This window comes from Harpegnathos saltator, unplaced genomic scaffold (genome assembly GCF_003227715.2).
Source record: "Harpegnathos saltator strain DR-91 unplaced genomic scaffold, Hsal_v8.6 scaffold224, whole genome shotgun sequence".
Classification (NCBI taxonomy): Eukaryota; Metazoa; Arthropoda; class Insecta; order Hymenoptera; family Formicidae; genus Harpegnathos; species Harpegnathos saltator.
In genome coordinates this window covers 1,067,082-1,092,349 of record NW_020230011.1, presented here as the reverse complement: position 1 = coordinate 1,092,349, position 25,268 = coordinate 1,067,082, and the positions used below count along the sequence as shown (strand labels likewise).

General features: G+C 49.5%; 2 protein-coding genes across 5 annotated transcripts in view; both read left to right on the top strand.

Annotated features, from left to right (window-relative positions):
* Nucleotides 1–1,013: 1,013 nt before the first annotated feature.
* LOC105188922 (Ribosomal protein S19a) lies at nt 1,014–2,297 on the top strand. Its single transcript, XM_011150633.3, has 3 exons — nt 1,014–1,194; nt 1,363–1,433; nt 1,871–2,297. Exons 2-3 carry the CDS (start codon nt 1,363–1,365, stop codon nt 2,262–2,264), a joined length of 465 nt encoding a protein of 154 aa, XP_011148935.1. The 5' UTR covers nt 1,014–1,194; the 3' UTR covers nt 2,265–2,297.
* A 1,719-nt stretch (nt 2,298–4,016) lies between these two features.
* Asap (ArfGAP domain of ASAP) overlaps nt 4,017–25,268 on the top strand; it is a 35,881-nt gene continuing 14,629 nt past the window's right edge. For 2 of the 4 annotated variants that reach the window (XM_025298546.1, XM_025298544.1), the window contains exons 1-2: nt 4,018–4,643; nt 20,532–20,604. In XM_025298546.1, coding sequence (XP_025154331.1) covers nt 4,518–4,643; nt 20,532–20,604 — 199 coding nt within the window. In that variant the 5' untranslated portion in view covers nt 4,018–4,517. Of the gene's footprint in view, nt 4,644–20,531; nt 20,605–25,268 lie in introns of all 4 variants that reach the window. The other 2 variants (XM_025298545.1, XM_011150635.3) reach the window with 2 other exon arrangements.

Sequence of the window (25,268 nt, the reverse complement as noted above, 5' to 3'; positions counted from 1 at the left end):
AAGCGAGAATCACTAAGCGCTCACTGATCGCTCAGTTCTGCTGAACGCAGCCTTTGATATCTTCCGATACCTTTTTCCATATCTGTTACCATCCATGCTTATTTCAAGCTATGTTTCATACTTCAGCCACGATATTTCTAAGAGGACGCTAGTGTACAGCGAAATTTCTCTGGTACGCTAAATCTCGTAAGGCCAGCAGTCTTTATCTCGTATGTATCTCGTCGGTGGTGCGCTCGATGAATGCGATTATGCGATAGAAGGATAAAACGCGCTCGATCCACGTGTAAGAATCTCCTGTTGCGAGAGAAAACAAAGAGAAATTTCTCTTGGATAGAGATTAAATTGGTTGAGATATTGTATCCTGTCTGGAAATTTTAGGTTCGACTTTATTTAAACAATGGTTCAAAATTATGTAGATATTTTACAAGAATTTTAGACCCGTGTCCTGTATACGTGTCTCACTTTAAGGTTATTGAGTGGCCTCACCGAGGCCATATATTAAGCCTGCGTTCCGATACACATCGCCAGCATTGAAACTCTATAGTATACGTACGACATATAAACTATGTATCTTCTGTACCGATATATGTACTGCCAGTGAATATCGGAACGCAGCCTAAATAATGATGTCAAGAGCGAGAAATTACATGTTGAATGACTGTAATATGAGACCTAGTCGTAACACATGCGTAATCATTCCGTATAACCAACCTCATATTACAGTTATTTTATGGCTGTCGATTGCCTTTTGACGAAAAAGCATAATGTTAGAGCATTTTACAAGTGTGTTTTAACGATCTGAAGTATTCTTTCATACAAATATCTTTTAATGAAAACAGCAAGCAAAAATTTTGAGCATGTGTTTTCTCGCTTCTGATTTCTCTGATGTTATTAATTAAGAGCGAGAGACCAGCAGGAGTTTTAAGCCAAAATCGATCACTTTTTCTAGATCGTGTACGGTTGTAGTACATTTATATCACGTAGAAACATTCGATCTCGACGCATCTTGGTTAGAGTGTAGTTTATGGATACTTCCTGTCCATGTTACATGCCAAACTTAACCTTCTCGTCCACTCGCCATCTTGGATTTAGTCTTTCCGCTTATGAGCGTACTCGGTGTTTGTTGCATAGACGATTTTACAAAGAGTAATTTAACCATTCAAGTGAACACGTAACGCGGATATATTTAAAAATGTACGTACTAATGTAATGGCATCCACAATTTTTATTGGTTATGAGAAATTGCGTTGAGAAATTTGAGGAGTTACGCTGCTTCATGCATCACCCATGTGGCATGTGTACATTTGTTGTTTCACGCGTGTTGGTTATTTTACCGAATTAAAAATTCTATATTTTATCCAGATGCCGTCTGTGACCTTGAAAGATGTAGATCAGCACAAGTTCGTGAAGGCCTTTGCTGCCTTCCTTAAAAAGTAAGTAAAAAAAACTTTCGAATGCAACATCCGAACCTAACCTTAAATTGCCATCACACATTGTACTATATACTTTCAATATACCATGTACATACACGTACACACCGCACTAACATATAATATCTCGAATACAGAATATTATGTATATATATATATATATGTATTTTATATTTGTGATTATTATATATATTAAGATACTTAAGTTATATACTCAATTATTATATTCATTTTAGTTATTAATTTTTTGTTATCTCTGTTACTTGATATAACTTAGTGATATTGAATGACTTGCTCGATATTATCTGTGTATTGTAATATTTTATATGATTTCATCTTATACTTTACCATGATTTAAAAATATGTAAATATGTAATTTATTGTTTGAAGGTATATCCCATAATTCTACATTATTATTATTTTACTGTCAAAAATTCCAGAACCGGCAAGATGCGTGTGCCAGAATGGGTGGATATTGTAAAAACAGCCCGTTTTAAGGAGCTTGCTCCGTATGATCCAGATTGGTATTATATTCGTTGCGCAGCCCTGGTGCGTCATATTTATTTCCGTAGCCCGATTGGGGTTGGTGCTGTAACCAAAATTTTTGGTGGACGCAAGCGTAATGGCACCCATCCGAGCCATTTCTGCCGATCGGCAGGTGGTGTTGCACGTAAGGCGCTGCAAAGTCTGGAACAGTTGAAACTCATCGAGAAGGCACCTCTTGGTGGCCGTAAACTGACTAGCCAAGGACGGAGGGACTTGGATCGTATTGCGGCACAAGTTAAAGCAAAGAGCAAAAAACAGCTTAAACTTCAGGAGACCATTGTCATTTAATTTCTATGTTTAATAAAGTTTAAAAACTTGCACTTTGGTGAAGCTGTTTGTTAGATTAGGTTATATTTACCTTTATTATTGTAATCGTATTTTAGTCAGCAATTTTTGGTGAAACGTGAAATCAAATAATACACATAAGATACTCTAGAATAGAAAACAATTTAAATTAGGACTTATTAACGAGACAGATTAAAGAAGCAAGAAATATTAATATTTGTTGTCTTTTGTATATATATATATATATATATATTGTACATTCGAGCGAGTAGATTTTAACTCGTCCACGGTCAAGTAATGACGTCACAAAAACTCTATTAGCCCATCACGAAGCTTGTGCGTATTCAACCCAAGGACCTGGGTTAGAATCAATTCACTCGAATAGGCCATGAAATTGAGTAGAAAAGAACGATCACGAAAAAAATACAGATAGAGTAACTGAGGGAAAAAAAGGTTTGATTTCACGAGATGTCAGAAATTATAATGTATACGAGAAATTATCTTCGGATGCCAAATGAATAATATAAGGAATTTGAATTGCCGCCATTGTAGCAATTGCGATTGTCAAACTCGAAAGTGCGGCTCGGTTCAGTTCGTTTTACAACGATCGAGCCTGGCTCTCGTGATCGTTCGGTGTGTTTTGTATCTTTCTGAAAGGTAATAGAACGCGTATAGTGGACGAGTGTCAGGAGGGTCGAATCAAGTGCAGTGTGATTGTTTTAACGTATCAGTCAATTAGCCAACGCGAGTGCGATTAAAAGCGGCGTCATTCGACACTCGTCGTCAGTGTCCAGCGTCCATTGTATATATAGTATAGCGTCGGAAACACGAGGCCCAGCGAATTGAATGAAACGGCCAAAGGTAATCGACCCGATTATAATCAGCTTATATCCAGCAGTCATGACAATTTTCAATTATCCTCGACATCTCTCAGACGGAATCGCGTCATCGTACGAAACGTTTGTACAAATGTTCGAATATTGAAATCTTTCCCGTCTCGTTACCCCGTCGATTATCGAGAGTCGCTAGTGTCGCGCGAGTCGCGCGAGAGATCTACCTCTAATTGTGCCGTGTTCTATGACGAGCGGAGAGCCGGTGGCCGCGCGAGCGCGGTGTCGGCAGCGCCGCCTCAGTGGAACTTGGGCCGCAGTCGCGAGCGTCTCGGTAGTCCTCGACACCGACCGAGCTCGAGGAGTCAAACAAACGATTGGTGCGTGTGTTAGGTGTACGCTTCGAGATTGAGAGGAAGGAGCGTTTCGCGGACAAAATTGCGTACGCGCGCGCGCGCGCGCACGCTCGCTCGCGTGTCTCTCTCTCTCCCGAGTCCCCGTGTGCGCGGCGTGTGTGTGTGTGTGTGTGTGTGTGAGAGAACACGCGTGTGCGTCGGTCTCTGCTGCCGCACGGCGCGGCGATGTGCATTCGCGCATGCACGTATGCGTGGTGACCCGCGCTTGTTGTGGGTGGCCGAGGAGAGCGATTCATCAACGCTCGTGTTATGCGTCTCGTGGCTGTTGACGGTGGCTCGCTGTGACCATGTCGCGAAAATAATCCCGCGCCAGGCGAGTGCCTCTCGCTCTTCTTCCGCCCCTCTGTCTTTTTTTCTCCCAATCTCTACGCGCTAGAACGCCAAGAAGGAGGTGGCCGGACACACTCGAAACAGCCGTCTCTGTCTCGTTCTTTCTCGTTCTACGTCACTTGGCGCTCTCTCTCTCTCTCTCTCTCTCTCTCTCTCTCTCTCTGTCATCCTTAGTCTCTCTCCTATATATACGTATACGCTCTCCGCCGCTTGTGTCTCTTTCTCTCTCTCCTTTTCTTTCTTTCTTTCTCTCTCCGTCTTTCGTTCCCTGTCACTCGTCGCACCGGGACGACGACGTTTATACCGTGCGTCACGGGAAACAGTGCGCTGGATTGGAGAGGCGGAAAAGGTGACCGGGGTGTATCGCGCGGAATTCATGGTGAGGGACGGCGGGTGAGGTGAACGGTGCTGCGGAGAGTGAAAAGTGCGCGCGCGATCGCGGTCACCGAGGAGGAGGACGACGACGATAACGTCGAGAACGACGACGACGACGACGACGACGAAGACGAAGACGAAGCGAGGGGGAGCCGTGGCGCGAGGAGGAGGCGGAGGGGGAGGACGAGAGATCTGCCGAAGGGACAACCTCGCTTGCAGCTGGGCGCCCGGGGGGGTGGGGGGTGGGGTGGGGGCGAGAGACGAAGCAACTGACAAGCGGAAAGGAAGAAAGAGAGAGAGGAAAGATGCCAGGCCTAATCGCTGTGAGCGAGTTCGTCGAGGAGACGAGGGAGGACTACAACTCGCCCACCACGTCCACCTTCGTCTCGCGGATGCCACAGTGCAGGCAGACCATCACGTCCCTGGAGGAGGTGAGTGCGATGACATACGCGATGGCATACAATAATCGTAATTCGACGTGCGACGTGTGTGTGTGTGTGTGTGTGTGTGTGTGTGTGTGTGCGTCCCTGGTAAACATTTAATAATTAAAGTCCGCCGACGCGACAGGCTTAACCTTTAAAAAGATTCCGAGCGCCGCCGATTCGTTGACATGCGCCGTGAAGACTGGATGCGCTCGAGAGTCGTCCGGATCCCATCGACTTTGGCTTCAATTGAATTTGTTTCCTCGCCACATCGCGCACGCGACGGACGGAATCGCGGCGGCACCTTCCTTGCCGCGCCGCGCACACACCTAGCCGGGGCGACGATGCTTTTATTATCCGCCGCACGTGCCGCGAAATCCGATTTCCTTCCCGGGAGAGACCGCGACCGGCCACACCAACACTTGTGTCGACGGCCGGCGGCGGCGGCGGCGGCGGCGGCGGCATCATTAGTGCAACGCGATGCAAACGTTAGCTCGGATTGCGTTAATTATTGAGGCGAGTCATGCGTTATAATGCCGCTCCGCTCGACCGTGCTCGGCGGTCTTGAAGGGATCTCACGGGGATCCGTTGATCTCGATATTGCGCAGCCAAACGCTCATCGTCACGACGCACGTCGTGCGAAGGTGCGGAGGCAACGCCGAAGGACGTTTGATAAAAATGGTGGGTGACGTCGATGGAGCCGATACGCGGCCGCAATAAGAATCGAGAATTCCGTGCGTAACGCCGTCGCCTGCCCCCCGCGACGGCGTTTGTCGCTCGTCACGAACGCCGTCGCTTCGACCCTTTTGTAGGGCACTGGTGTATTATTTTGCCGCTTCGCGCGGCTGAGCTGATACGCGAGCGCGCGCGCGCGCTCGCGCGACGTCCTGCCGATCGCCTCCTCGCGAGCGCCTCGCGCCAGCAGCCTTTTTTTTGGCAGAACGCGTACACGCCTTCCTCCCGGTGACAACCCGTGACACGCGTTAGCCCACCTATGCATTTCACGTGGAAATCTACCTATGCCTACCTGTGTCGTGAGGGATGAGTCGCCGCGAGTGTCTGAATCTTTCTACGATGTAGTGTACGATGAAAACGATCGCCGGGATGAAACATTTCTCGACGATCGAGACAAGCGCGAGAGAAATTCGCCTTTGATTTTTTCTTCCCCTTCTCCTCCTCCTCCTCTCTCTCTCTCTCTCCCCCCTCTCTCCCCCACTCTATGCGGAGAGAAGCATATCCAATATCCACTTTGTTAGCGTGCGGGAATTTCCGGGTCACTCGTCGTTCTCTCGCAGGAACAGGAAAGGAGGGGCGGCGGCGGCGGCGGCAGCGGCAGCGGCGGATGGGGTGACGAAGGGAACGGGGAAAGGGAGAAGATGCAGGCCGCAGTTGCCGTCTTCTTAACGATCCGGGGAATTTTCACGAGGAGAAAATTCCGCCGATGGCGAGCGAGGCTCGCGTGCGGTTCCGGCTTGTTCCCTTCGATTCCGTCTTCCGACGGGAGAATTCCTTCCTCGCGGCGACTTCCTTATGGACATGTTGACGAATACACACGTGTGAGGTGTGCGCAATCTCGCAACACGGCGAGATTCACTCTGTGTGACACAACAGCGACGGCATGGTGACAGCTGTGCGCCGCGCTCTCTCGATAAAGAAGGTCGATCCGCGGCCGTATTTTATTTCAGTCGCCCCCTGCGCTCTTTCTCTCTCTCTCTCTCTCTCTCGTTCTTTCATCGGCGACGAGAATAGACCGCGACGGGTTCCGAAATAGTAGAGACGCTCGGATTTCGTACGGAGACTGGTGTCGTAAGTACAAGCGCTAAATCGGGAAGTGGGTGACTCGGGGAAGACAGTCAGGGTCAAGAGTACGACGGTGACACACACACACACACACACACACACGTTGATGTCCTCTGGCTGACGAGAGACTCTCTCCGCGCAAATGACGCGTTTGTTAATGAACGTGAAGTCGAATCACCGTGCGTGCGGGAGATCGACGTTGCGATATTCTCCACCGAAAGAGAGAGAGAGGGAGAGAGAGAGAGAGAGAGAGAGAGAGAGAGAGAGAGAGAGCAACGACTCCTGTCGCGCGTCAGAAGCTCATTTTCGATTCCGCGCGAGAACGTTCCTTTCCGGCGTGCCGCAAAGAGACCGTGATTGCTGACCTGAAAATCACGATCGAACGGGAGAGGGGGATTTCTCGTGCTCGCACCCCTCGCCAGCCAGCCCTCTACCTTCGTCCCCGAAAAGGCTCGCGAATAAAAGGTCACTTCTTTTTCGAGAAACTTCTGAATTAGCAAGCGGTAAGTTAGAGCGAGAGAAAATATGTCTGTCTCATTCCAATTTATTGCACTCTGGTTGAAAAGTTCTTCGAGAAGGAACAAACCCCACGTGTCTGTCGCGTGCTTCGAGCGCAAAATTATCCGCCGATTCGTCGATTGCGCGCAGAATTCGCGTTTTCTCGTGCACCTTCAACGCGCAGCGCAGCGCAATCGTGTGGCGTTTTCTTTTTCCTCGATGACAAGGACGAAAACACGCGACGATCGGCTGCGTGGCCAGTGAGCACATTCTATTAACGCGAGATGATGTAAGAGATAGTCGACCGGGGGACGCTCGGAGGCTAGAGCCTGCGAGGAATCTGTTATCTCGCAGCATGCATTTGATTATCGAGCGAGCGTTAACCTAACCTAAGGACGCGACATTTCACGTTTGCCAAGAGGGAGGGAGAGAGCGAGCGAGACCGTTGTTTGACAAACGGCTGGAGCCGCGTTGGCGATATAATCGATCTCGGTCAATGCGAGAGAGCGGCTTGACCGCGACGCGATCTGTTTTGATCTGTCTAATGCGTCGGAAGCACAAATCCATTGTTTATCCAACAACGGCGGCGGAACGTAATTACGCCGTGGATCTGATCGCAGCGAGCATTCCGCTCGCTCATCGACGTGCGGCGCGGCTTTTTGCTTGTGCTTTTCGATTCCTTCCCGAAGACGCGATGCTCTCGGCTCTTCTGTGGTCAGTGGCAGAAACTAATCGCTGCTTTACCACGACGACGACGACAACAAGGAAAAGTCTCCCTTTCTCTCTCTCTCTCTCTCTCTCTCTCTCTCTCTCTCGGCTACTTTCACTCTGCTGCATCTCGTAACGCGCCGAGCGGTTCCGAGCGCGAATTCCGAAGTGAGATGCGTGCGTTTAGAAACCACGACCTCGTATCGCGATGTTGTCCGGTGAGAAGTTGGAGATAAAAAAATGGAGAGAGCGAGGGGGCCGAAGAGAGAGAGAGAGAGAGAGAGAGAGAGAGAGAGAGAGAGATTGATTAGACGTCGTCACGCGGAACATTTTCCCGGAAGGACGCGATTGCGACGAGAGAGGCTGGACGGTGAACCAAATAAAACAACGCGGCGCGTCTCGCGCCCGATGTCGAGCGCGGGCATCTCATTTGGATGCAATTACATGCAAATCGCAGACCGCGGGCGTCGTTCGCGGCGAAAGCGGCCGACTTCTTAATTATCGACATTTACCCCGCTCCCTCGTCTCTCACAATCGTTCTTACGCCATCGTCCTACCTACGTGTGTAGTAGTTATTACCACTAATTACCGCCAGCGCACGCTTTTTTACGAGCTTTTGCGAAACCTTCCCTGACCGGCGCGCGGCGTTTCGCGAGACGCGAGATTGCATTTGCGAGCGTGCGCTTACACACACACACAGAGAGAGAGAGAGAGAGAGAGAGAGAGAGAGAGAGAGAGAGAGAGAGAGAGAGAGAGAGAGATATGAGAGGGGAAAAGAGAAAGAGAGAGAGGTGAGAGGGGAAAAAAGAGAGAGAGAGAGAGAGGTAGACGGCGGGCGATTTCGCACGCACACGCAGCGCATAAACGCTTGCAAATCGCGACGCGTAAACGATACGTCGACGATACGAGCCTGTCAAGGCCGCGAGCCCGAGAATTCCTTTCGTTCTCTCTCCGTGATCTCTCGCGGCGCGGCGGCGGCGGCGGCGGCGGCGGCTCCTTCGGCCGTCTGCACCTGTCCGTGCGCTCGCTCGCTTCCGCACGCTTTGATAGCGCAATCGAACTTGCACGAAATTGCACGGTTAAATATAGAACGCGGATGCACATCAGCTGCATTTGCTCTCGTGCGCTTCGCTTGTACTCGTAGACACATCCCACGACGACGTTTCCCCAACGTTCAGTTGCATCTCGCTCGCGTGTCAATCGGCGTGTCAGCCAGGTGATTGACCTTGTCCCCGCGCGCGCGCGCGCGCGTCGATTTCTGAAATGATAATTTCACTCGCTACGCTTTCTTCAGCCTGTGTTTAGCCATTTACGTCGGAATGTAACGAGCACTCTCGCTCGTGCTTAACTTGCACGTGGTAACTCGCAATTCAGCACACCGGCGCGCGGAATTTCCGTCGAGTCGTCGCGCGCTACTAGTCCTTTGATTCGAAACAAAGTGCGAGAAACAACCGCGCGCGCGATTGACGTGCCTAATCGCGATACCTTTTAACTTGTGGTATTGCTGAAAATATCACATCGTCGAACATTGTTATCACCGTAACGATATTATTATTATTATTACTATCATGATTATATAGAATGTTTCGAAAGAAGGGCTTGTGATTTTACAGGGCAGGTAGAGTGTTCAACATGATGGAGAAAAAAAGTTCCAATAGTCTACATGGGTCGAGAAATTAATATTGTCGGAATTATGAACGATCTTTTATCATAATTGAAGCAGTCGATTTACTACTGGCTTCTGCTGCATACAAAGTTTACGGAAGATTTTCTGTCCTCCTCCTATATTTCTTCGCACCGCATCTCTGCACCGCAAAGTAGCAAACTCTTTCAAAAATTCCCGGCTTTGTTCCAACTATTTGGTAGGCACTTTGTATTCTCTGATTCTAATTCGTCTAACATTTAAGCAGGTTCTTTGGTGAAAGATGAATTGGACGAGGTGGATCAGTGGCTCCCCCCTCCGCTCTCCTGATTTAAATCCCCCGGACATTTTTCACGGGGATTTCTTAAGAGCGTCATGATGACTCTGATGTGAATGACATAGATGAATTACATCAGAGGATACAAAATGCCTGTCAAATAGTTGAAACAGGGCCAAGAATTTCTGAGAGCTCGCAATTCTATGGTACGAAGATACGTGTGTAAAAATAGGAGAAGGACATGTAGAAAATCTTTGTAAGCACCAGAAGAGAATAGATCACTCGCTTCAATTAAAACAAATAATTGTTCACAACTCCATTAATCGGTCAATATTGATTTTACGAAATTAATTTTTCGTGTTTATTAAGACTTGTGTTTTCCACCATTTTACCGCCCATTTACTATGGGCCCTTGAAATCTTGAACCCTTTTTTAAACTTTCTGCACATCGTCGTTATTATATTGTCATAACATTACAATTATTATTATCGCAACGCAATGTTCGCCAATGTTGTTGTTTTGATAATAGTAGTTATCGTAAGAATGTTTATGACAATTGGTAGATAATTGGAGATCGGTATATCGTCGAACATGATATCGTCGAATTGTTGTTAATTGTGAAAATTATTCTGAATGATGATTATTATTGTTGCGGATTGTTATATAATGCGCGCGATACAATGAAATTAAATTAAAAAGATATCACGTACACTGCTCGTTGTGAGCTGGTGACAACTCGCGCCGGTCCCTGTTGATCCTCCGCTCTATCGCGCGGAGATATGCACAATCTATTCCAGATTCCAGGCCACCTACTTCTCCGCTTATTTTTAGCGACCGAGCTAAATCATGGCGTACGTTATGTACGTTTCGGGGACTCGTGATTTGTTTTTTCTGTTGGGCTGCACATGTCTTCTGTCGTCGCGATGTTACATTAATACGCAGCAATACGCAGATGTATGTATCGTTCTCCAGTGAGAGAGCTGTGTTAGGTAAGGCATTCTGCGATATTGGATCACTTCGAAGAAAGAGGCTAATAAGAAGCGTCGCAAGATCTCGGGCGCGATAAATGAGAACGCATATATTTTCCGCTGCAAACGAGGAAACAAGGCGAAAAAACGAAGAGAAAGAGAGAGAGGGAAAGAGAGAGGAAGAGAGAGAGAGAGAGAGAGAGAGAGGGAGAGGGAGAGAGAGAGAGAGAGACGTTTCTCACCCACACTCCCGCGCGAGAGGGAAATTTCATTCTCGTCGCAGGCACGAAGAGCATCCTCGCGTGGTCGAAGATGTCCATGCGTAACACGGACGCGAAGACTATCGTTCGCGATGGGCGAGAAAACAAAGAGGAAGTCTCGCGCGGATCACGGCAGCGGGTGAAACGAGCGCGCTCTCGTCGTGGCTGCTCCAGAGAAGCGCAATCTAATTTCGGCTCTCATTGTGTGCGTACGCGCCGTGTCTCGACGATACAACGAGGAAGCGCGCGCGTCCTCCCATAGCCGATGAAATTCAGTCTTTTCTCAGCGATGCATCCCCTCCTCTCCGCCGCGTCGGATCGATAGATCGACGACGAGAGAGGTGACGTTCGAAGAATCGAAAATCCCCGCTGCAAAAAGCGGGGACCTCGAATATTTTCGGGATTTCAGTTAGTGGGTCAGCGTGGCGTTTCGCATCTCGCGTTTTCATCTGTTCGTCGTCGCGGTCTCTTCCGTCGGGATGGGGGGGACGAACGGCAGGAGCACGAGGGAGGCCGCGTGCGCGAGAGAGAAGGCGCGCCAGGGGTAACGCCCTTTCTCCGCCAACGGCGCCAGCGTTATTATATAGGTTTATAGGAAATCGATGTTACATCTCTCTCTCTCTCTCTCTCTCTCTCTCTCTCTCTCTCTCTCACGTTCGCGTCGTATCGTCGCCAGAACCGGCGCGTCCCGGACAGACCCAGACAGCAAGCAGCGGCCTGCCAAAGCAGACAGCTCGCTAGGCGGCAGATACGTCGTCTTTCTTCCGACACTTCCGGAAGACACATGTGCGTGCCAATTCGACGTTTGTCTCTACCAGCGGGGAACTTGAGATTCTCCGCTATATGAGCGGCAAAGAGGCTCGATTTCGCGCAGCAGTTTCGACCGATGTGCGCGGCCGCTGCGACAGAGAGAGAGAGAGAGAGAGAGAGAGAGAGAGAGAGAGAGAGAGAGAGAGAGAGAGACCAGCTGCGACAAAGCGTTTCTCACGCGTAATTCTTTCAGTCCTTTGCTTCGATCGTCCTTCGAACCGTACAAAGTGCTCACGCACGCAATTCGGCCGCAAAGAGAGCGCGTTCTTCGCGAGCGGTTGTCTCTTGCTGTTAACCGTTAACCCGCATCCAAGAGTCCGTCGGAGTCCACTTTTTCGCAGAGTCGTTGGCTACGGCGAAAGAAAAAGGAAGCAGAAGGGAGAGAAAGAAGAAGAAGAGGAGAAGCGAGAGAGAACACGCGCAAACCGCGGCCAAAGGAGCCGCCGTGCTATTGTTACATCGGCGGTATTATCTCCAGGCTTATCGTCAGGTCGCAACCGCCGGCCGACGGCCGACGGCGAAGGCGACCGATAACGACCGCAGCGAAGGATCGCGCGCTCGATCGTTGCGAGACTCTCTCCTTCGTTTCGCCGCGATTCAGCCACAAATAGGGTTTTGCCAGATGCCCTCTTTTGGGAAGGATTATTATTATTCTTCGTTCTAGCCGAAATTTTCATGTCACATATATGTATGAAATGTGTAATGTATAACGCAGTTGAAAATTGACACGCGGAAAGACGACAGACGTATTTCACCCGGCGAGCTTTTCTTTTTTTTTTTTCCTCATCAAAATTTTCGATCGTTCTTCTTCCTTACCAACTTACAAATCTAGCAACCCTTAGCCACAGGGCAACGCAGCATGCTAGGCCCTTGGCCCTTGGCCATCGACGAAACGAACGAATGTGCGCCGCTAATCGATAATCGGCGAATCGAATATGTCGAGCAATAAGGCAGCGCAGCGGCGGCGTTAATTCACGCGCGCGATTCAGCCACTCTCGGCCGCTCGGAATCGATTCGGGAACCCATCGCGTAATTGCATGTTAAATTAAATGCTGAACTGAAATGGTCCAGCCCGACGTTTACGCCCGAGGATATGCGCTACGACGGCGTCTGGAGACCGCGATTCGGCTCGGCATGAAATCGATGTAATCTGCATAGATCTGCGATAAAGTGAACTAAGCGACTCTCGGCCATGAAAGCCAATGAGTATTATTCGTAAGAACACTTGTGTGCGATGCAGCGTTTTCTCTCGAGCTAAAACACGCTTTGAGCGACTCGTAACTCGGCTGTTCGACGAGTGTGTGTGCACGCGACTCGCGTGATGTTTTGTTCGCGCAAGATACTCGCCAAGCGCCGGGAGATCAGCGCCGCCGATATATGCCGCTCTTCCATCGCTCGTGCGTTATTTATTTTTCGTACTTCTGGAAAGTATTGAACTCCTCCCCCCCTCTCTCTCTCTCTCTCTTTCTGTGTGTGTGTGTCTCTGATTTAACGAGGGTCTCCACTACTGTGTAAATAACACAACCTCTCCTCTGGAGCCCAACAGCTCCATCGCGATTCGCGCTAGCTGGTACGAATGGCAGGGCCAGTCGACTTAACTACGAGATATACATGTGTTTTATCCGCGACAGATTCTTTTTTATCTCACAGGAAAGGCAAATCTATTTGCACAGAGCATATGGGCGAGCGCTTATCGCCGACGGTTGCGGTCGAGATTAAAATCTCGCGTTCCTCCCGTTCACATCGTTACTTAAAACGCCACCGCCGAATTATTCGCATTACGATTATTATAGCAAATTCCACGCGTGCCTTTCCGACATGCATGTTTCATTAAACAGGGGCATCCTTCTCGATTCCGCAATCGATCCTATCTGCATTATTTACCCGCCGCCGCCCCCCCCCCCCGCCAAACGAGGGACGTTCCTTTCACGTCACGTGTAAATATTGTCTGATTTATATTATCTTTCGACGGAATATTATTCTCTCCCAATCGCGGTTTTTTAACTGATGAGACTGATCTCCACCTCGTCCGATCCATCTGTTGGGCGAGCTACATCAGAGAATACAAAATGCCTGTCAAATAGTTGGAACAATGCCGGGAATTCTTGAAAGAGTTTGCAATTCTACTACGGTGCAAAGATGCGGTGAAGCGTGTGTACGCACCGGAATTAATTTTTCGATGCCATGCCTGTCAGATCTCTCGTCCTCCATTTTGTGAGTACTATGCCCCTAAAGTTTCAAACTCATTTTTTGTTTTTTAATATCCTGTATATTCGATAATTTAAAATATTTCTACCAATATGCACACTACTCGGGACGATTCAACGTGTCTTTACGTGTATTTTGAATCCTCGCGTGTAAGCGGATCCTTTGTCTTAGGTTTTGCGTTCTGAGTTTTGATTCCCGGTACAATCTTCCGCTGTCCCCCATGTCGCTTTTCTTCGAGAACGGCCCCGCCGCGCCTGGCCGACAGATTGACTGTCCAGCAGAGCGGAAACATGAACGCGCGCGCGCGCGCGCTTTGACACCGGACGGCGATTTTGTTTCCGCGGCGGAGCCGCGCGAGCGAATTCTTTTGAGTAGGCGACTGGAAAATCCACCGCCGACGTTCGCCGTCTAATAAGCTGTAAAAATCCGAAAGCACTGTCCGATGCATGGTGGCTCCAGGAATAAAGCCGCATGGCGGCGTATGCCACGCGAGGCGTGTGCACAATTACGAGGCGAGGGAGGAAACGTCGTCTCGTAAGTTTTCCAAGCGATGAAACATCGCCCCTTCGAAACTGAACCGATCCGCCCGCCCCGCCCGACACGTCACGTCACGTCACGCATCGTTCCTCCGCGAGGAAAGTCCGCAAGTCTGACAAGAGGAAACCTCGTGTTGCACCTCGCCGCCGTCCGTCGTCCGTCAGCGCTTTTTCCATCGGCAAGGTGCAAAGTTCGCGCGTGAGTTGAAATTTGACACGTTTCTTTTCCATCGACACCGCCATCGAGGAGCGCCGTTTCTCGAGACCGGCACACACGGAAAAGAGTTTCCTCTCCTCCGCCTATCGCTCTCAATTATCCCGCCGCGAGCCGCTCTTAACACAGCCGAGAGTTTCTTTCAGACAGATATGTTCGTTCGACAGGGGAGATGTCACATTCACCGAGGCGATTTTCGCCCGACCTCCATTCAGTAACGCGAATCGAGCGATTTTTTATTCACGAGGAAACTCGCGGTTAGGATTGCCCAAAATCCAAAATGTCAACTTCGATCTGCGCTCTTTTACATTGGCGCGCGGATTCGAGAAATTGTGGAAGCCGCCAAGCTGCCCAACCGCGCTCGACGGTACGAGTGCGCGCGCGCATGCGCACGCGCACGCGCACGCGCACGAGAGCGCTCGTCCGCGAGCGAGTTGGAATTCGCGGACGCGCGACGTTCTCGCGAGCTATTGTGCCAGGCAGGCTGCATAGAGCTGCATTCCACCGGCGATCGGCGACGAGCGCACGTAACACGTAGCTCGCGAGCGAGAAAACCGCCGCGGGAATCGTCGTTTCAGGTCGTACGGGGGGGGGGGTTTTACTTAGCGGCTCGCGAACGACACGAGTTATCGTCGTTGTCACCGACGTTTTTGTGACCCAAGTGACGATTCACACCATCCGTCTAGGTGACGGCAGACATGACAAACTGTCAAACCTTTGTTCACTTTTTATTTTAGTAACAGTTGAGATGTGACGGTGACAAATGTAATTATATAGAGAAAGGATTCCACTTTTGGTATTTTTTTTTATACGCTGTAAATAGTGGATCTCTGGGTAATTGTTTTGGAAGTCGTATGTAGTTTCCAATATATATATATATATATTACTTTAAAGTATCAGAATCTCTCTTATTGTTGAAGTATATAATCGCAAGAAACGCGCGGTTTTCGTAATTCTTCCTGGCGTAAATGTTTCAGATGTTGAGAGATGATGGAGCAACTACATTGCAGCGAATTAAGTTAGATTAGAATAGAAATATTATTTTTGAAACATATATAAACATAAACAATGTAGGTAGGTAAATGTAGGAAAATGTTTCATGAGTGCAGTGTCGCATTACGGTACACACAAATATCATGTTGGTTCTTTATCAGAATTTTTATTTTAGCGGCATCTCCATTACGGTGAAATGTATTGAAGGATTTTTTTATTGTTATCTTTTTTTCAAGCTTGTTAGATTATTTCTGCATATTTGTTAAATGCCACGTAAGATTTATACATTAGGATAAAAAAAAATCAAAGAGAGGTGGAACCTACCTACCTTTTCCATACAATTACCACAAATATTCCGATGCAAAAAAGATGCTGAAAAAGTCTTGACGAAGGTCTGACGCAGCGGCGGGGGGAATCCCAGCCTTCGTCGTCTTCGTCTTGCTATACTGCGACATCCGTCATTCGCGTGATTTTTTGCGACGCATTAAGCGCACACATATATACATATATGCACACGACGTAGGCGGGGCGGGGTCCTTGTTGATTTTGAGCAGTCACGTAATCGCATATGGCCGATGGACACGACCCTGCCCACCCGAACGTCACGTTTAATCGCGCGAGAGCCGTGCAAAAAGCAGCCATACACAGGCAGCTTCGTGGGCGATCAATCCGCTGGCCAATTCGAGTTACGACGGGTGGAGGCGATCGGTGAAGGGCAAAATCGTGCATAAGATTGCTGAGACCGCAATCGCCGGCACGAGGAACGAAGACCGTCGCGTCGCGCCGCGTCGCGCCGAGCCGCGACGAGAGAGTGTCGCATGTCCGAGGAGAGGCAAGAAGTAGGTGCAAATTTCATTACGCGCACACGACACTTCCGCATCGCGTCTTTGCGACGAGACACAAGAAGCTTCCACACAGCGGAGTAACGGGCAAACATTTAGCAAGAGCCTGCTAGAGTAGGGGGAGGGAGCACGTGTTCATGCACGAGGGCACGCGCGACACGATGGGAAAAGCCGATGCCATTAATTGCGCGCGAGGCTTTGTGAGAGGCCGCAGCAAAGCGCGCCCGCGCGCTTTTATCGTCCAACGTGAGAGAGCCGCCGCCGCTGGCCTACATACACAGGGTGTTACTTCCTCCGGAAAGGAAGTGTTTTCAGATGGGCCGCCAGGAGGGGAAAACACTCATCACTGTTGCACCCTCGCCGCGAACGGGGCGGGAGGAGAGGGGTGCGAGGCGTGAAAAATACGGCGCAACTTCGAGGCGAAGCTTCAAAGTTGGGACTTTAGCTGAAGCTCGCGCAGAGGCGCGCAATATGTGTTTACATATTGTTACATATCGCGCGTTGCGCAACGAAGGACGATAGTTTCTCTGTCTCCCCCCCCCCGCCCCCGCGGAAGCTCGGACGGAGGAGAACGACGACGACGACGACGACGACGAGCCGATAGGGACGTGATAGAAAATTCGGCGCGCAAATTCTCTCCCGCGCACGATAAATCTCAAGAGTGGACGAAACGCGGAATTGGACAAAAGTCCCACCGGGAGAAAGAAAGGAGTGTGACCTGTCACGCAGATCCTTTTTTAACGGGCAAAGTCTTTTGTCAGCGAGTCAGCGGGGAAATTCGCGAGCCTCTTTGATGCTGCTCGCGAGAGGCGCGAGATTAGATAGGCGCGATGCTGTTTGTTCGATTTTATCGGGCAGTTGGAATAAAATGGGAATAGAAACACAATGCCGTCGTAATTTCAGCGCTATTGCGAGCAACACACTCGCGTGCGCGCGCGGCTTCATTGAGTTTATCGACACACGCGGGTGTGCGCTTTCGCCTCGGATTGCTCATAAATAATGCGGAATAACTGTGACAAATTAATGTCGCAGCGGTGCGGCGGCGTTACGTAACGGCGGTTTTATTAGCATTGTGTGACATCGTTATATAAATTAATTGCCGCGATTCAATGCGTGCGATCGCGCGTTAATGCATTATTTTGCACGGCTGCCTGTTGTACGACGCACACGCGTAACGACATAATCGTATTCTAATGACGATAATAACGGTAATGAACGTCGCCATGTTTTCCACCGCTCGTTTCGTCGATCCGGGAGACAGAGAGCGGAGCGAGGAATAGAATTCTTATTAACGACTCGTTAATAAGCCTTATTCTCGACTCGTAGCGAACGTTAGATGTAATCTTTCCGACCCCAACTTTTCATTTTTCTCACACGAGACCCACCCGTGTATAATTACCGTGTATAATTACCGTGTATAACTACCGTGTATAACTACGGCCGCCGCCAGGTTCGGGAAGGATTTTGCTCTCTTTTCGAATCAAAATTTGTACGCCCTGTCAAGGACGCTATTTATGTCATAGTGATAATGCTATAGTCATTATCTAGTAACATTTTTATCAATACATATAAAATATATGTATGAAATGTATAATATTTGAGCAGTTGAAAATTGATTGTTCGGAAAAACTCATCCCACCCGACGATCTTTTGTTTTTTTTTTCTTTTTTTTCCTTTTGCTTATGAAAATTCCCAGTCATCCTTCCCAAATTATAAATCTGGTAGTCCTACGTTCTACCGTTGCGTCAGCAACTGGAGAATCAGACAGATCGGCCTATTTAACGTCCAGAATAGAACCTCCGGTCAACTCTCGGTTCACCCAAAAAGAAGATTGCACAATTATACCGTTATGACACACAACATGAGTTAGCTTTCGGGAATGCTCTCTCCGGTAGAACACACGCAAGCCGTGCGTCGGTGGTACCTTACGAAGCCGATCGATCGCCGAGACACCTTGTGTATGCCGCCCACATTCTCTCTCTCTCTCTCTCTCTCTCTCCCTCCCCCGTTCCCCCTCCCTCAGCAACGTAACCTTTACGCGCACTCGTGGCCATAATGCGTATTAATTAACGCGAGCGGCAATTATAGCTGGACACGAGGTTACGCGGCATCGCAGCTAATTACCGCCGGGCAGGCGAGAGAGAGAGAGAGAGAGAGAGAGAGAGAGACACGTGGCTGTCTTCGGTTCGAAAGGCAGAGGCACGTGCTTGCGAGAATCATGCGTCGTAACCGAACAATTTGCCGAAGCAACGAGCGAACGAGAGCGGCGGGTGATCGGCGTCTCTCGGTGTCTCGGTCAAAGCAGTCAAAGCAGCATCCTTCGCTTCTCGCACGAGGCACTCTCTCTCTCTCTCTCTCTCGCTCGCTACGCTCACGCATTCTCGACATTACACCGGCCTCTACCTGCGTGTGAGCACGCGACACAACACTGAGGCAGGCCTCACATCCGCGAGGCACAAACCACACGCATACACGCGCGCGCACATATGAGCCTTCCCGGTGCCGTCGGTGTTGTTCCGGGCGGCAGGGAGGTGTGGGAAGGAAGGAAGGAAGGAAGGAGGAAGGGTTTCAGGCGTGGTGGTGGTGGTGGTGATGTAGGCAGGAGAATCCTGATCTCGGCGATGTCGTGTGTCGTCGTTTTGCTCGTGCGGGCTCGTGCGCGCACGCGGCCTTCTCTGAAGGCCTCAAGGACGGCGAAACGCATCGCCGGCCGAATGCCGAAGGGGAGAATCCGGCAAGGCCGACCAGCGACGTATTCTATTTCTTCCACTTGGATTTTTTCGATCGCCCGCCCGTCGTCGTATACACGCGCGCGACGAGCGGACAAAATTAATTGGAATCCCGCGGGATCGTCCCGGCTGCTGCGGGGCAGCGCGTGTTGTTGTTGTTGTTGTTGTTGTTGTTGTTGTTGTCGTGCTGTTGTCGACGCGCGTGCACTCGAAACACCGATGCATAGCAATTAAAAACGACGAGGCGTAAAGTCGTCGGTGCGTAAAGGACGCGACGGCGCAGCGCGTGCTCGTTCGTTTCGAGTGGCAAAGTCACAGCGAAATTCTGACGGATTTTTGCGCACTGCGCGCGCGCGCGCGCGCGAATTAATCAATTGTCAAGTATTTAGAGAGCAATGGTGGATATATAATCGTACTGTAGGTTGTTTGATTTACATTGTAAATGTGTCAACTCTTCAAAGCTATCGTGAAAAGAAATCAATGTTAATGCTATCGTGACTGAAATCGTCCTCGTCCCGGGTATATATACAGTGTATGTGTTTCTTATTTTGGAAATAAAAAATGTCAAACACAAACACAAATGCAGTTAAATATTTTATCGTTATTGGATATTAGCACGAAAAAGCAGAGAGATCCGCTGTTCGCAGCGAATAATTTCATCCGAAGGCGGCCTTTCAGGCGGAAGGGATTAATGTCAATGTGAGATTGGTTATTTCAATTTAAGATTACTTATTATTTATAATATAATTTATTAATTTAATTTAAATTCGTTGTTTATTATTTTATATTATTCTAGAACGTTCGTTAGATCGTTTCTGCATGTTTGTTAAATGTTGCGTAAAATTTATATTTCCAATTTATTGCATCGATATCGAATTGATTACTTTCAAGTATTTTTGTCAAACACCGCGTGCGCGAGCGCGTTTCTCACGACGAGTTGATTTATCAGAACGTTATCGGTATTCGCCGTCTCGAGTCGAGACTGCGATATTCCGGTATGGCACCTCCCTGCCCCCGACCCCGACCCCGGCCCCGGCCTTTTGCATCACGGTTAATCCGCGATCCGAACGAATTCCCGGCGCGTCCGGACGCTCTCTATCATCACGAGCTTTTTCCTCCTCCCGAGCTTTCTCATCCTTCTCTTCCTTCTCCTCCTTTCGATCGCACTTTCCTTCTTCCCACCTTTGTTCTTTTATTTCACATCGACACACGGTTCATTTCGCGCTAGTCGCCGGGAACGGCTAATGCTGGCTCGACCAATAAACATTCCCGCGATGCCCCCCCCTCTTTTTCGAAGGATATCGCTCGTGTGTTGCTCTCTTGGCTGGAACTTGGATAGATTAGCGTTATTATTACAGGACTCATGTAGACTCGGTCGCATCGACATATTATCGTTTGTGTCTTTGTTACAGACCTTGGACTTCGATAGGGATGGCCTCACGAAGCTGAAGAAGGCCATTAAAGCTATCCACAACTCCGGAAACGGTGAGTCACGTCACGATTATCGTCGTACATTTTCGTCAAGCCGTATTCTCGCGAACTCGCCAAGATAATCAAACCGCGATATTGATCGCGGTGACGCGCTCGGCCGAAAGTGAGAGAGCGGCTCGACGTGTGTCAACGAAAATCGTAGTCTAGTACAGACGACGCTCTCTAGTGACACACGTCTACCTGCCTGCCTGCCTGCCTGCCTGCTTGCTGCTGCTGAAAAGAGAGTCGTGTCCCATCGGGGCACGATACGCAACGCGTACGTGTGACGCGAGTTTGGATTTTTAGCGTGTACAAATGGGGAGAAGTCGCGTGTCTCGGGGTCAACATCCTCAAAGTCCATAGACCGTCTCGTAGACTGAGAAACCCTGCCTGAGAGAGAGAGAGAGAGAGAGAGAGAGAGAGAGAGAGAGAGAGAGAGAGAGAGAGAGAGAGCCGCGTGCTGACTTTTACATCGAGTTCGCTGGCTTTCCGCCACTTCTCTCCATCAAGGCAGACAGATCGATTTCTCTGGCGCCCCTTTGTTTCCTCGGCCAAGCCATCCGGGAGGCCGGGAGGGAACGAGAGACAGAGAGAGAGAAAGACCTCTCCCCCCCTCCTCCTCCTCCCGGGGGCTTATATTTCGAATAACTCGCGCGCATTCTGGAGTCTGCGATCGCGGTTGCACCTCTCAGCAGTGGCCAGCGGTCTACGTATAAACGAATCGCGGACGGATCCGCGATACCGCGTCGTCAGCGTCGATCGCGCAATGTCGCGAATGTCGCGGTTATCAGAAAATACGTATCATTTATTCATACGACAAGAGCGCGCAACGCGCTCGACGTGTGACATCATCGAGGCGATCTAGTTCACGTAGAAACATTCACGTAGGAATGAAATTTTCACTTCGGGATTCGTGTAATCCGCGAAACTACGTTCGAATCGCGCTGTCCGGTTATGAATACGAGAATGTCCGTCGCGTATTACCGAGCCCTTAGCTATTCATGACGGGAATATCGGCGGAGAGCAAAAAGCAGCCTAGAAGCTTGTTGATGACATATCCGCGTATTCCAAGAGAAAAAAAAAAGATACTTATAACGGAACAATCGGTACAGGACTACTATATTTCGATGTTTTCAGGGTCGCCGCATTCAAATCGGAAGTATTCCGAAGATTGAACCGAACGATTTTTTTTGAATTTTTGAATTTCCGCCACATGAGATCCGTCATTTCGAGTTTTACAATTTCCATCTCGGATATGGAGTCAGCGACTCCAAGAATATAAAAATACAGTGTTCCGTTCCGATTACTACTCCGAAAGTAAGTATTCTTTTGGAGTGCGCGGATATTTCCGTCATGAACCAAGCTAAGAAGGGATTGAGTAACGCGCGTGTTACTTGCCTCGCGCGCATGTAAAGGTTTCGTCGTGATATCCCTCTCTTCTGATGCTTATTAGAGCAAATAAACGCTGAAACGAAGCGCGAACGCGCCTCAAAATAATAAGCCCCCCCGCCAAGCTTATGCAACTTTCCACGCCTGCGACGTGCGAAGTTACGTGACTTCGATCGCCGTTCGATCCTCCTCCGTGCTTTATCGCACGCGCGCGCGCGATTACCTCCTGCTCCTGTGCGCGCGCGTGTCGCGTAGGTTTATTCACGTTTATTTATCACGTGGAAAAATTCGCCCCCTTCTCTTCCACACGCGCGAAGATTATCGCGAGCCGTGCAATAATCTTGGCATCGTGGCGCAGCTTCGACGGCGACGGAATAACAACGACGACGTAAAAGCGTATTGCGCGTGCGAAATTTCTCGCGTGTTACTCGCCGATACTCCGCCGACCGAAACATACGCGCCGCATTAATTACGCGTCGAAAGTGACGTGTGAATAGAGCCGCGCGCGGGCGGAGGACGATCTGACTTATTCAGCGGCGTGAATAAAGAGCAGCAGCGCGTGCCGCGTTCTCGCGTCTCGCGTTAGCCGCGAGACTAATGAGAGATTAAAGCGACGTTTCCTTTCCACACACAGCGGGTCGATAAAATGTTGCCCGGGCGCGAAAGTTGCGTGTGCTCGAGTTGTGCCGCTCCTTCGCTCGCGCACGAAGCGCGAGAGTCCTTCCTGCCGGCCTGCACGAGCCGAGAGCCGAGAGCCGAGCACGGCTTCGCGCTTCGAGCACGGTTTTAGCCGAAAGATATTTTTGTGTCTGCTGTGTGTGACAAATCTCTAGCTACCTCGGGGAGGATTCCACACCAAATCGCGCAAATCCTTATCCCTGTCTCGAGCCGAAGTCGGTCTTCCGGAAGCGAGAAGACACATGCGCGATCCTCGAGTGCGAATTTCAAGCGAGAGAAACCGCCACTTTGTAGCAGCGATCTTCCGCGACGCGCAACTAGAAAGTGGCCCGGCGGAATTATCTCGTCAGGCCGCGAAACGCGCGCGCGCGTTGTAAGGTTCTGCTGTAATTGTTGGGAGCCGCGGACAGCCCGTAATTATATCGCGTAATGGGAAGATGGCTCGTGGGAGCCTAGCATTATGAAATTGTCTTTTGATGGGAGCTTTTATCCCCGCTCGCGGCTCTTCAAATAGGACGCTGCGGTGCGTACGACGCATCTCGCAATCTCGCGATCGTATTGCACGACGAACGAGAGCGACTAACATTCTTCGATGCTTTTGCATTGGAAAGTCTCGCAGTATTTCTCTCTATCTGTACACGACAATCATACCTATTAAAAAGATTTTACGGAGATTTGACGGCCTCTGCCGCCATCCAGACGGGGATAATGCCAATTCGCGGCCATCCGACGCACAGTGGAGATAAATGAATTTACTGTTGAAAAATCGCTACAGATTCTTAACCGATCGAGGCAGATTTCTTTTTTTTTTTTTTTTTTTTAATTAATTAATCGTTAATAAATTCCCAAGAAAAATGTGAAAATATATCTTTCTTCCAGAACTTTTCGCACATTACATTTTTTTAGAAACAAACTACTTGAATGAATTTTCGAAATTTGACATGAAATTCGCAAATAATGCAAAACTTTTATGTATATGATTTACATTTATTCAGACTTATATTAATTTATCGCTATATGACAGACATGTTGGACATCTGCCGTTTTGAATTTTTGAAGTCTGTCTTTAGATTTGTTATTAGCGACTCCAGAAAGCACGGAAATGCAATATTTCGCAGGAATCCGTCAAATAGGAAAAAAATATGCCACACAAAAGCAAAGTTAAGCGAAAGATCGCGTCGTGATGTACAAGTACATAAATTGCGCATACATCACCGTTCGATCGTGCGCTTGTTTTTCCGTGGCATTTCTCCGATCGTTTCTCGTCAGTCGACTCCGTGGAAATCGCGAACTGTCGTTCGTATCGGACCGGTCGGCATTATTTCCGCGTCGGGTCACAATGGACCACTCTTCTCCCGATTCCACTCCGACGTGTTCGCGCTCTTCGCTCCGCTGCGATCCTTCTCCCATTCACCTGTTACCTGTTTCTCTCTCTCTCTCTCTCTCTCTCGCTCGCTCGCTCGCTCGCTCTGCTTCTCCCCTTCTTTTTCCTTCACACCTAAAACCACTACCTGTGGCGATAGACAGGATGTATCGCACCGAGTAGCCGGACGCAAATCGCGTGCCGTGACGCGCGTATTCCCCGGGAGACAATGGGCCCGCGGGAGCACTCACTTGCTTCGATACTCTCGAAACTTTCCAGCGGAAGCTCACCGCTGACAACGGGGACGGAGGGGACGTTGGGAGTCACCTGTGCTTCTCTTTCTTCTTTTGGAGAGCCGACAGATGATGTTGGAAAAGATATATAAATAATCGCGGTTGCTCAACAAAGCAAGCGTCGTGCACAGTGCACGATTACCATCTTTCTCTCTCTCTCTCTCTCTCTCTCTCTCTCTCTCTCTCTCTCTCTCTCTCTCTCTCTCTCTCTCTCTCACCCTATCTTTGAAATTCTAACTCGCTATGAGAGCGGCCGACGCTCTCGTTGCTCGTGAAGGATGCAATTTCAGATATTTTCTTAGCAATGGCCAGAAAGAGGAGCTCTCTCTCTCTCTCTCTATCTCTATCTATCTATCTCGGTCGTCGGTTTGAAAAGTTTGAAAAATTTAGTGGCAATGCATTAGCGTTTCCGACGGCGGCAGCGGCGGCGCGCGTTATGTTACAAACCGCCGCGCGTGAGATTTCCGCGAGAGAGCTCCCGTATAATTTTCCGAGGTCGGGACACGAGCAGGACGACGCGGCGGCGGGAGCAATGGGGTGCGAGGGCCGATAAATCTCGCACGCGCAGGAGATAAGAATGGAGGAAACGGCGACGGACTCTCGGATATCGCGTCGTCGCGTCGAGAGAGCCGCCCCGTGACCCGTTCTGATAAATTCACTCGGCCGCGAGTCCTGAAGGCCGTTGAATACACAGTCTCGACAGGTATAGGGGCAGAGAAGGACGAGAACACGGAGGACGTCGGTCCATCCGCCCGCCCTTTGTGAGAGGCTCGCTTTCACTCGCCGCTGTTTTAGCGAGCGGTGTCCAACGGTCTGTGAACGACGCGTCTCGCTACGCGAATTTCAAAAGAGCTCTCCCCCGCCTCTCGACGGCGCGCGGTGGGGAAGGTTCTATCGGAGTAATGTAATTGAAAGTTTCATTAACCGTCGGAGTGGAGCGAGAATTCGCCGTCGTT